Source organism: Augochlora pura, chromosome 7 (genome assembly GCF_028453695.1).
Source record: "Augochlora pura isolate Apur16 chromosome 7, APUR_v2.2.1, whole genome shotgun sequence".
Lineage (NCBI taxonomy): Eukaryota > Metazoa > Arthropoda > Insecta > Hymenoptera > Halictidae > Augochlora > Augochlora pura.
In genome coordinates, this window is record NC_135778.1 from 38,174,235 (window position 1) to 38,186,498 (window position 12,264).

Here is a 12,264-nt window from a genome sequence, read left to right on the forward strand (position 1 = left end):
TAATTTCTCGGTTTTTTTTTCGTTCGATCGGTACCTGTAACTTCTCGGCGTCCGCGAGCGCGCCTTTGCCGAGATCTCGCGTCGCTTCGGAAATTCGATGATATCTGAAAAAAAATATCTCTTAAAAAAAAATATCTCTGAAAGCGACGTTCGCCTGATCTCTGAGAGAAATTCGAGATCGGAGATCGTTTTAAATCGGGGGTTCTCCTTTCATCGCGACGGCTAAAACATTAGACTCCGTATGTACAAATTCCTTTTAGGTGAACGCGGATGAAATGGAAGCGTTATCGTTATCATCTTCCTTGGGCGTTTGATAACTCCCATATCGGTTAGCAGCTGATCGTTACATTTGAATCCGCACGAATTGTGCGTCGTTCGCGAGCGAATGTTTCGAACATCGGTTCATCCTTGGGGATGAATCGAACGTTTGACACGATCGAATGAAAAAAATGCGACACACTTGTCCGAGGAGCGTGTTACGATTAACCCTTTCGCGAGTACAGCCATTCTTTGGGCGAGAAAAGAAATGGCGTGGACGTAAGTCTTGTTACGTAGCCCGGACTAACACAGATTTAACTTGGGATTAACTGAGATTTAATCTTGATCTAACTCAGATCTAACTAAGATCTAATTCAGATCTAGCTCAGATCTAACTAAGATCTAATTTAGATCTAGCTCAGATCTAACCAAGATCTAATTTAGATCTAATTTAGATTTAATTTAGATCTAATTTAGATTTAATTTAGATCTAATTTAGATTTAATTCAGATCTAAGATCTAACTAAGATCTAAGTTAGATTTAATTCAAATCTAAGATCTAACTTAGATCTAATCTGGATCTAACTCAGATCTAACTCAAAACTAACTAAGATCTAACTCAGATCTAACTAAAATCTAATCCAGATCTAACTCAGATCTAACTAAAATCTAACTCAGATCTAACTAAGATCTAAGTAAAATCTAACTCAGATCTAACTTAGATCTAACTCAGATCTAACTAAAATTTAATCCAGACCTAACTCAGATCCAATCCAGACCTAACTCAGTTCCAATCCAGACCTAACTCAGATCTAATCCAGATTTAAACTCAAACCTAATTCAAATTTAAACTCAAACTAAATCCAGACCAATTTCAAACCTAACACACACCAAAGTCACGTGCACCCTTGGAAATGCTTTGCTCGCGACAGGGTTAAGCACATTCCGCCACACAGCGTTTCGAAAAATCGACGGAACACGGAGAATCCTTTTAATTGCGACATCCTACGTGTCGCGTCATTATAGTCTCGACTGCGAGAAGAAAATGCGATCGACGTGTCCGATCGATCGCATTTAAGGAAAAAAAAAAACGAAGAAAATCGAGCGAGGACACGACGGATAATTCTATAAATAAGTTCGAGCGTATCGTTTTCATGGAGACGCATCGTGAATCGATGGAGAAAGTAATCGTTAACCATACTTAACACGTTCAGTGCCGATAATCGACCACTGAAATGGTAAAATTCGCATAGTTAAAGTAATTTTATTATTTAAAGGGAAACCAGAGAGTTGATATTTATTACAGGTGGGGGTGGCATTCGAACTCTTTCGCGGCCGAGACATTCTAGTCGAATTCAATTTGTTCGAATATATTACGATAAAAATGAATTTTCATGATCGGTCCAGAAATTGGCGTAGCTTGTATTTGGATGTGGACGCGGCGCTCAACGTGTTAAACTGTACCGAATCTAGTCCGAAGGCTGTTTCTTTTTGTAATCGCGTATATAATGATATCGACCCTTGATTCACGGTTACGGAGCTCGTGTCGCGGGTGTGAATATTCTTTTTTTATATCGTAGGAAGAGACGGAGAGAGAGAGAGAGAGTGAGAGAGAAAGAGAGAGAGAGAGGAGAATCGAGCGGCGGCGGGGGGATGGCACGATGGCGCGTGTCGTTTCGGTGAACTTTGATAACTGACGCTGTGTGTTGTGAATTTAACTGTTAAATGGTACTTTTTACATATCGAACTAATTTTCTTTCATTTTCTATGCGTTAGTTGGTAATCGAGAATAACGGAGCGATCGATTAAGGGGTTTCGAGATCCGTCAGAAGAGACAAGGATAATAATTCGAATTCCTGGACTACACCGTTTAACCCCTTGCACTATAATTATTTTTATTCTGCATTGATTAACATTTATTTATTCTATAGTTAGTTCATGCTATAGTCTCCTTAATAAGCCGGACAATTTTTCTTTCTTTTATCCTCTTTATATACCTTTCATTTATAGACTTTGATAACAGAAAAATTCATTTTTATTTCAATATAGAGGAAACGATTAATATTCGTATTTAATATATCTTCCATGAAATCTGTATCTGATTCGTTATATTATAGTGCAAGGGGTGGTTAAGGGTTAACTTTATGTTCCCCGGGTCGCGGCGGTCGACCTTCGTCCTTCCCTTTAGTGATCGGTGATTCGTTGTTTTTTAGAAACGACGACTATTTTCTACGTTTTCGAACGCGTTGTTTTTAATCGAGTCGCGAGCGAGCGCGCGCGCGCGCGCGTAAACATTTTTGCACGTTTTACTCTCGTATCGCGATTATTCATCGTAACCGACGAATTAAAAACTTAATCGTAGCGCAAAGTAATAAACACTAGGCAGCCGGTTTTCCTACCTGTTTGATATCGAAGTGGTTGTAGTATGGATAAGCATGCGTATTTTCGGCGGTCTCTTTTTCCTATAGAAATTGTTCGAGACTACATAGGTATCGCAAAGTTTAAATCATCGTAAAATAATTGTAATTACGGCATCATCGTGTACGTTCGGATTTTCGCTCTCTTTTTTTTGGGCGGCGTGGTTCGAACAAGAAATTCCAGCCCCGTCTGTCAACAACAAAATTCCAAATAACCTCGTGCAATAAATATTATATGTCGGCGGTATCGACGATGAAATTTCGAAATAGGACAATTATTTAGGAGAAATTTTATATTTTAACGCGTAGAAGTAACTCCGGTAAAGAAAAGGAAAAAAAAACTGTGTACTCGACGTAGCGAAAACGAAACGAACTTTACGAACATGGAATTGATTGATAATGATGGGCGAAGGGGTTAGGGAACGAACGAGCGGAGATTAACGATCGCGAGCGTGCAGCGTTGGTTCGCGTTTTATTGGATCGAAAATGAACGGGTCCGTTGTTGATTGAAATGCTTGCGCAATTATTATTGTATAGTCGGACAGTCACATTTCATTTAATCGCTGTGCAATTCGTAATTGCAATCGGTGCGCGATCACAAAATATTAAGTAATTAAATTAATTACGAATTACGATAAAATTCAATTTGTTTAAAATCATGATGTAATTCAATTCATTACAAATTTCAATGTAATTCAATTAACTATGGATTTACGATGTAATTCAATTAATTACGAATTACTATGTAATTCAATTAATTTGAATTACGATGTAATTGGATTAAAATTTCGAATCGGAAAATAGCAAATTAAAGGGTAATAAGAAAGAGAAAACATGAATATACGAAAGAAAAAAGGTAAAAAAGTATCTGAATTTTTCAAAATTCTAATCTGCTATTCGAAGGACTGTATTTCAATTCAACAACACTGCAATTATATTTGAATTGCATTGAATTTGAATTACAGTCGCGATTAAAAAGAGCAATTTAATTAAATGAGAATTGTGTAATTGAATTACAACGTGGTCGAATTCTATGCGATTGAAACGTAAATTAATAATAATCCTGGTGTAAAAAAAAAGAAGGCTGCACATTACAAAACCTCTGTGATGCTAACAGTTTATTTTCACGAGCCCCGCAAGCGGCGCCACTGTTTCCATCGTCGCTCGCCGATGCGCAAATGTTTCTCTTAGGTTGGAAACTATGAAACGGGCGTCGCAGCTGTGCACAGGCTATACGAAAACGCCCGTTTCATAGTTTCCAACCTAATACGATGGTACGCGAGATTCGCGGAGCACCTGGCGGACTATATCGGAAGTAAACTCTTAAGATCGCAGTAGCAGAAATAATGCCGATCCAGCGTTCCTTTTTCCGACTACAGTCTTCTTCGTAAACAACGGCGACCAACGAAACACGTAATCGTGATCGAACGCGACGGATCAAGTTCTGCGCACGCGTGGCACCACGGATTAGCGCGCGTCGCTCGACAGAGCGTTCGTCGCGATAGTCTAAACCGAGCGAGGCGGGATTTCTACTCGAAAAAAAAAGTCAGCTCGCCGCTGGCATGTTCCTTGAAGATGTAGATAAACTTATTAAATGTAAATAATTCACATATTTATAATAGTTATAGCCGGAGAAAAAATTCAAAGAGAAACGTGTATTGTTAACGGGCTTCGTCGCCGTTGAAAATAGCTCGACGATCGTCGCGATGGAATTTTTCGACGCGGAAAAGAGAGACGGTTCGCGAGACGAGCGACGAGAAAACGTTTGCAGAACGGGGCGACGAACGTTACCGTAACGGGCGCTAATCCGTGGATCGTTGCAGTTGGGCTAACCGATTTAACAGCGAGCGTCAGGATCATTTCATCTCATTCATTGTATTGTCGTGCGAGACGTGAACGGGGGGGGGGGGGGGGGGTGGGGGAGGAATCGTACTTGTTATTAATGTTAGGACGAATAATGTAATAACGAGTCGCTTTGTCTACGATGCATGATGATCTAGTTATATCTTATCAAACCCGATTCGACAGATCCGTAGATCTATAGATCGAGCAACACTTATACTACGCAGCGATTAAGTGTCCCTGTCTAACCATGTTCGGCAGCCGATTGCTTTTTAAATAAATACCTGTGTACATATCCGACTTCCTTGATCGTGTTCTTCGCGTTGAACGAAACGTATATCCAACAACAACAACAACATTTTCATTTCCGGTTACACGCTCTTACGTTTACCTGGGTGATCCGTTGTTCGCCTGACGGAGAAACAGAGGAATCGTCGCCGCGCGGGACGGATCCAAAACTAATACGGTCCGATCGTCTGTTTCAGACTCGTTTCATTTCTACGAAACCAATATGGCGGACAACAACCAGCTGCGGACGCTCGACGCGTTTCACGGTTGCGCGGTCAGGGACGAGATGGTGGACGTCAAGGGCCGGAGGGATCGGTTTCTGGTCGACGAGTTCGAGGACGAGGATGATGATGAGGAGGAGGAGGAGGAGGGGCTCGAGCAAGTCGACTTGAAAAGCTCGTACGAGGAGGAGAGACAAGTGGAGAAGCACCGGGAGTACAAATACTCCTGTTTCAGGTGTCTAAAGAGTTACAAGAGAAAGGGGCACTTGGTCGAGCACCAGAAAATATTCTGCGGCAAGGACAAGCAACAGTGCTGTCCCTACTGCGCGTTCCGTACTTACAAGAAATCGAATCTCAAGAAGCACGTCACCAGGATGCACTGCAACGACGCTAACAATAAAGCCGACTGAGTTCACCTTTTTCCGTTGACGAACCGTGACGTCGTCGTCGCTTTGCTATGACGTAAGATTAAGTCGTCGATGGGTCCAGACGATCCTTTCCGAAATAGAGAGTGCCGTAGAGCCTAAGTCTCCCTGAACGCCTCGAACCAATCGTAAATGTCGTAGATTCGGGAAGATGGTCGGTGTCATGCGGTCAGCGTGCGCCATTTTGTACAGATTTGTTCGCAGAAATAAACTCAGTAAGACTGTCTATCCACCCTCCGTTAACAAAAACCGATCTAATTACGTATCCGTTTCGTTCTGTTTGATTTCTGGTAAGCGATCGTCGAATAAACGAAAAAACCCCCTTTAGAAATCCTGGCGATTCTCTGTCTACATTATATTGTGGTTAGAGCAGCCCCGTGTTTCGAGCGCGGCCAATGACGAGTCGGACCTTGTGTTTCAGGTGAACTGATCGTGTGGGAGGATTATCAGGTATTTGACCCTACCGCGGTGCCAGAGGCGGCTGACTTCCGGCCGGATAGGTACGACGACGGTTATTTCGGCGGCGAACGGGACCCTTTGAGGATGCTCGAGAAGAGCTCGGGCTCCGGCAGGGGCAGGTACACGTGCTCGAAGTGCTCGAAGTCTTATCGGTGGAAGCATCACCTGGTCGAGCACGTGAAGGCGTTCTGCTGGCAGAGGAAGGCCGAGTGCTGTCCGCACTGCAGCTACAGGACCAACCGGAAGTGGAACTTGAAGTGTCACATGAAGAGGATCCACGCCGATGTTTAGAAGCTTCGCGACGCAAGACTCCCCGTACCAGACGATCTCGATAGACGACATAACCTGACATAACCTGACATAATCGACGATCGAGCGTCGAGGATTCTCTCTCCGACGGATCTCCATTCCACTAGCTTGCGCGGCGCAACGACCCTCCTTTCGGTCACGCCCGCCTCGCGAAGAGAAACTGTGATACGCGGCTGCGAATAAATTCTTCCGTTCGAGTACTCTCGCACGATTTCAATTGTGTAACGGTGTTTGTGTAATTGTGTCAACGGTGTAACAATATATATACATATAGATCGTTTCTAGCAATTCCTCCTGTGTTCTTAGATCCCCGGCGCGCGGCTTAACGCCGTCAGAGACGCGTACCTCTTTTTAAATTCCCTTCCAGTGGAGATTTATCGTCGATGTTTCGCGCTCGATGATAATAACGATGAACTCGTGTTGCAGGATCGTATTGCCAAGACGGCCGGTCGAGATCTTTCAGGCGACGGTACCAGGTGTGCGAGCTGGATCACGTGAGGAGGGCGGTCGAGGCGGTCGCGAACGGTCTCTCGTTGAGGAAGGCGGCGAACATCTTCCACATATCGAAATCTGTTCTCCATCGGTATAGCAAACAAGGGCTGCCGGTCCTGATGGAGAAGCTGTCGCAAAAGGGTTTCGGATCGTACACGATCGACTGAGCCCCGCCGGCTCGGCGTGTCTCGAACTTCTCTGTGATATCGTTTCAAAAGTGTCGACGACGTTTAACTCTGTTACGTGTATGACGATTGTAAATAAAGCTGAAACGGCCGTTGTACCGACCACAAATATAATCGACATTAGAATTGTTACTGTGAAAATAGTATATATTTCCAAAGAGTATATATTTTCGTCCGTCGAGGTTCAGAGAGAACGGTCTCCGCTGGGACAGGATCTGGGAGGCGATCGTTTCAGGAGGATCAACGTTACGTGACTTTCGAATCTGCATGCATTTTAGCAAACAATCCCAGAATGTCCTTGTCTTCCAAACGAAACTGTGATATCCTCTATCTATCTCTCTATGAAATATTGTTCGCCCGGGAAAAAGAACATTCGGAATTCTGACTGGGAAGCGCGGCTTGGCTGACCGAGATCGTGACGATGAAAGTGGCAAGGGCAAACGGTCGCGCGAATGATTTGAACTCCAAAGACTCTCTCTAGCGCGTCGCGAGCTCGGCCAGCGAAGCTGTGAAATTAAAAATCAAATAATCACTGCTCTCGATTAGCCCTTTGACTGCGTTCCAAATCAAAGCTGTCGTGGTCGCCAGGGACTCGAAATTCCGTCGCGCAGCACGAACGACGAGATAAACAAGATTTTATTTTTTCTCGGTGCAAAGCAACGGGGTACATATTTCTATAAATATCGAACACATGCGATAGAAATAATTACCAAATTATACGCTCGTGACAATAGCGAAGAAAAATATTCTCGTATACGCGTCCGCGGCCTCTGCTGGACGCGCGTATACGCTCCGGAGCGGTCGAAGGGTTAATCCGCGGAAACGTCGCGGCGACGTAGCCGAGTCACGCGAGTCGAAGTGTCCCATTGGTCTGCCGATCGTCTCTAATCTCCGCTTCTTCTGGCTTCCACGTGTTACAGAAATGAGGACGACCGCCGGCTTTCTGAACTGCCAGCGCGTGACCTATCCGTGCAAGAACTGCGGCAAGGTGTACAATTACTACTCGAGCCTGGCGAGGCACCTGAAGCACGAGTGCGGCGTCGAGCCGAAGTTCCATTGTCCGCTGTGCCCGTACAGGACCAAGCACAAGTCGAGCCTGAACACCCATCTGAACGGAAGGCACATGAAGCTGCTGAGCGAGTTCTACGCGATGCCGAACGGAAACAAGCTGTCGTCCTCCATGGACGCGGGGAATTAGATACGGGGATCGTCCCATCCCACCCCACCCCTTGATGCCATTTTGCGTTCTATAGAAGAGCTTTGTAGAGTCGCTGCGAGACAGGCACATGGAATAGCGGAATGTAAACGATACGCGACGAACAAGCCTATCGATGATACGATAATATATATATTTTTACAACACGTTGGAAACATACGGTGCGGACAACGCATTGTATCTAGGGATCGGTTCTGTTTCTATGGTTTCGTAACGCTGACGAGCTTGTCTTATTGTTTCACGTGTCTAGAACGCGGCAAGCGTGTATCATGGCTCTCCGTTGCTGAAAAGATGATTTCCGTCGAAGAGCAAGTTGGCCGCTCGCTCCGTCTGATCCGCAGGCCCGTAGTCCCCATTTGTGACCTGCTGAGTCCTATTGGTAAACAAGAAGACCAGCTTGGTCTTGCTCTTGTCAATACTCCTGTTGCATAAGTTAGCCAATAATAGTCAAGAGTCTGGGAGGAATGTGAAATGGAAGATGCAAGGAGAAGATCACGGTGGAGCGAGACGATGGTGGGAGTAGTAGGCGTGGCTTGTTCAAGATCGGCCACGCTCCAGTCCCTAGCTTCATAGAAATCGGGGGATCATTGGCTGCCAATAAGAGAAACGCGTTTTTACCATATTCTTGCGAAGTGAATTGACGAAAATTGGTCGCACGATTTTCTCTGTCTTCTCAGCAACGGACAGCAATTCTCGAGGGATTCGCGGCGCCGGCGACGAAACGTGTAGAAGACGCCAACGAAATTTGGTCTTAGGAAAGAACTCTTGAACTACATTATGCTACTTGGACTATATGGCTTCACAGCGACCATCCATTACTGGTCCCTGTCAGGTTGATTCATCTCTTATTACAATCGTGTCGGTTCAATTGTCGAACTTTTTACAGTGCCACATTTGGCATTGTTTTTCGACCACCTTCTTTGCATTTGTAATGTACAGGTTTAGTTTACGTTTTCAATACGTCTCTCATATCTTCCCAGAACCAAGAAGTTAACCCTTCGCGCTCGAAGACATTTCAACTGCAAATCTAAAATAATTTTTCCGGCTTCTAGTTCTTAAAATTTATGCATATGAAATTCCGTGACCTATATAACAATTACACTTTCAATAAATTTTTCAATCTGAGCTTCGGTGATATAAAAATAATTTTGGAAGGTGCCACAACAATTTCAATGGCGCCACTCGAGTGCAAAGGGTTAAGCGTCCGTTAAGAGATTAGTATACAGTCGCGTAGCCAAGTTCTTTACGTCTAAAAAAACGTAATCTAAAACGAGAAATTTTATTTACGTCTTCTGTCGAACTTGAGATGCCGTGGCGCCGCGAATGTTCCTTTCGTCGCGCGCATTACACAAACACACACCTACGCACACACACACAGCAGACAGACAGACCTGCGAAGCATTGTAACCGCGAGGTTTTTATTCGCCATAGAAGCGAGCAGAGAAACATTATAGATCACGATGTGTATACGTAGAGGCATATACATACGTAGTTGTCACAAGGAAACTCGTGCGCACTAGGACTTAAGTTTTTATCGAGCAATCGAGAGGACAACGGGGTCCACGAAAGTTCGCGACGAGACCGCCGTCTTCTCGATTAACACGCAAGTATTAACTACGTTACCTGATTTCCGTATCGATTATGCACAAAAATAAAAGAAACGAGCCGACACATTTAGCGACCAGAGCCCGAACCATAGACCTTAACGAGTAATAGAAGTCTTCCACCGTTGAATACTACTACACACACACCCCCGCCCCCATCGATACACCATATAACATTTCCATTTCTATCTATTTTATCTCTCGGTAAAAAGAAAAAGAAGAAAACAATAACCGACAATAAATCACCGCAAGTGCGAATGAACGGAAACGACTCTCTCTCTCTCTCTCTCTCTCTCTCTCTCAGTCAGTCACTGGATTCTCACGACCTCGTTTCGCTGTTAGGCAATTTTTTTCTTTATCGCGCGCCGACTATACTTGGAGCCTTCGGGCTTCGACCGAACACGAATCAATATTATAATATCTGTTTAATAAAATAAACAAACAATCTTTGAGAATCAGACTTTTCTTCTGCGAAGGAAAGCCGCTCGTCGTTTGCTCGTTTGGATCCTAACCGGCCCGAGATATGATCACTTCGTGGTAATTGGGGTGGTTGTCTTGGGTAGAATTACCTTACGGTCGGCCATCTTGTTCTACTGCGATTGTCGCACGTTCAGCTCCATATTAGCCAATTGTAAATGATTTCTAACCTGTTATTCTGTATTTCAGAGTGGACGTCGCCGCCAATGTGTCTCAGGACCGTAGAAGAACGCCAATACAACGAAACAAGTGCACTTTTCTCCTCTATAATTGTTCACGCGACGACAAAAGACGCGTTAAAAATTTTAGTTAAGAATTCCTCGATGACACCTCGATAACAATTGTCTTTCGACGATTTCGACGGCAATTGACACTCGACGACTGAAGAATCTCAGTAAGAGTTATTCCATACCATTGCTTTCGATCGTCGATAAAGGACAGTCAGCCTATGTTAACCCTTTCGCTACGGAACGCATTACCCGAGTAATCGACACCGAGTACTTTTCTTGTTCTCTAAATTTTACAGTGATATTTATTATATTTAGTAACATCATGTTGCTTTCTAAAATATAAAAGTTTGTAATCGTATTGTTTTAAATATTATAGTTAACTGTTTGTTGATTAACAAAAGTATCCCATGGTAAAATATGGAATAAAAGTATATATATAGTATGCATGTATATATACGCTCTTCGTATATAAATGCTCATTCTTCGACGGCGTATATATACGTCGGAGTGAAAGGGTTAATTCGACGTGTGGTGAGTTCATCGTAAGCACAGGTGACTGGACACAGCAGTGACAATGGTACTTCTCCACTTGTCATAAAAATGGACGACACTCGCTGAGAAATCTCGGTAAACTTTTGATTTCACTTCAACGTGTTGCCATCAAACTAATTAACGTGCTCGATTATTACAATAAAGTGTAATCGACTGCGGACATTTTCTCATCTATTCACCGATTTACAGGCATAAATTTCTGCGATCCGTCGATGGTTCTGTGTCGTCAAGAAAAACAGAACTCGGACGAATTTCTGTTTCAGTGCTTGCCGAGTGCTCGACTGTCATAAACGCATGTAATTTATAGTTCACTATAATTAATATAGATCGCTATAAATAATATAGTTCACTATAAATAATATAGTTCACTGATCGATATCACTTTTTGTTTATAAGACGTTTACAAGACGTCGGATATTTCTTTAATCGGGTAGTTTCGAGTTCGTTGAAGAAGAAACTACGAACGCCCGTGATGTTAATCGGTATGACGAGATTGTATTGTCACACGTAAGTTCTCATTTTCCTAGAAATAGATTCTCCCCGAATTGCAGTTTCTTTTTCAGCGATACTAATTTTGGTTGCGCGAGCATAATCGGCACATTGGTGCAACGGAGACGGATATTATCAGCTGACCGATCTGTCTTCGGTTCATTTTCTGTCACAATTACCTTTACATTTATCGGATAAGACGTTTTATTCTTAATTTTATTTATTTTTTAGTAAAAGTATACTCTGTGTCTTTACGTCTGTCGAATAAGATATATTTAGCTTTTTTTTTTATTGAAAAATCATAAAATAAGAGAATAGAAAGAATATGTCCTATTCGATAAATATAGAGCTAACAGGTGGAGTGCCACGTGACTGGCACCGAGCTTTCCGTTCAGGCCGTGTCAGTCGCCGGTGACTGACGCTTCGCGTCGCTGTGCCGCGGCACCAGCCGTCGGTCACTGATGACTGACGCTTCGCGTCGCTGTGCCGCGGTGTCAGCTCGGCGTCAGTCACCGGCGACTGACGCTTAGCAATTGCCGTGCTGCGGTACCGGCTCGGCGTCAGTCACCGGTGACTGACGCAGCACCCAACGTGTTAATCGTGCCCGAAAATGAGATCGAAGACACGGTAATCGGTCAGCGCGCAGTAACCGGCTCCGCCACCCTATCAAAACGCATTCCAGCCTCGTCGTCGCGAGACCATAGCGAATAGAAACCGCCGCGTTCTGAATGTCAGCCGTAACACACACGCGTCCTCCCGTCGTGCCCGTCGCCAGTCCCGCTAACCGATCGATATCGATT

General features: G+C 43.9%; 1 protein-coding gene across 5 annotated transcripts in view; it reads left to right on the forward strand.

The window, feature by feature from the left end:
- LOC144473355 (uncharacterized) overlaps positions 1-12,264 on the forward strand; it is a 175,760-nt gene that overhangs the window by 113,446 nt on the left and 50,050 nt on the right. The window contains exons 7-8 of one of the 5 annotated variants that reach the window (XR_013494551.1): positions 5,003-5,488; positions 5,873-5,964. The exons of 3 other annotated variants lie outside the window; for them this stretch is intronic. Coding sequence is in view for 1 of the 2 variants with exons in the window: in XM_078187159.1 (XP_078043285.1) it covers positions 5,003-5,436 (434 nt within the window). In the remaining variant the exon portion in view is untranslated. Of the gene's footprint in view, positions 1-5,002; positions 5,766-5,872; positions 5,965-12,264 lie in introns of those variants that run through there. One more of the 5 variants, XM_078187159.1, reaches the window with a different exon arrangement.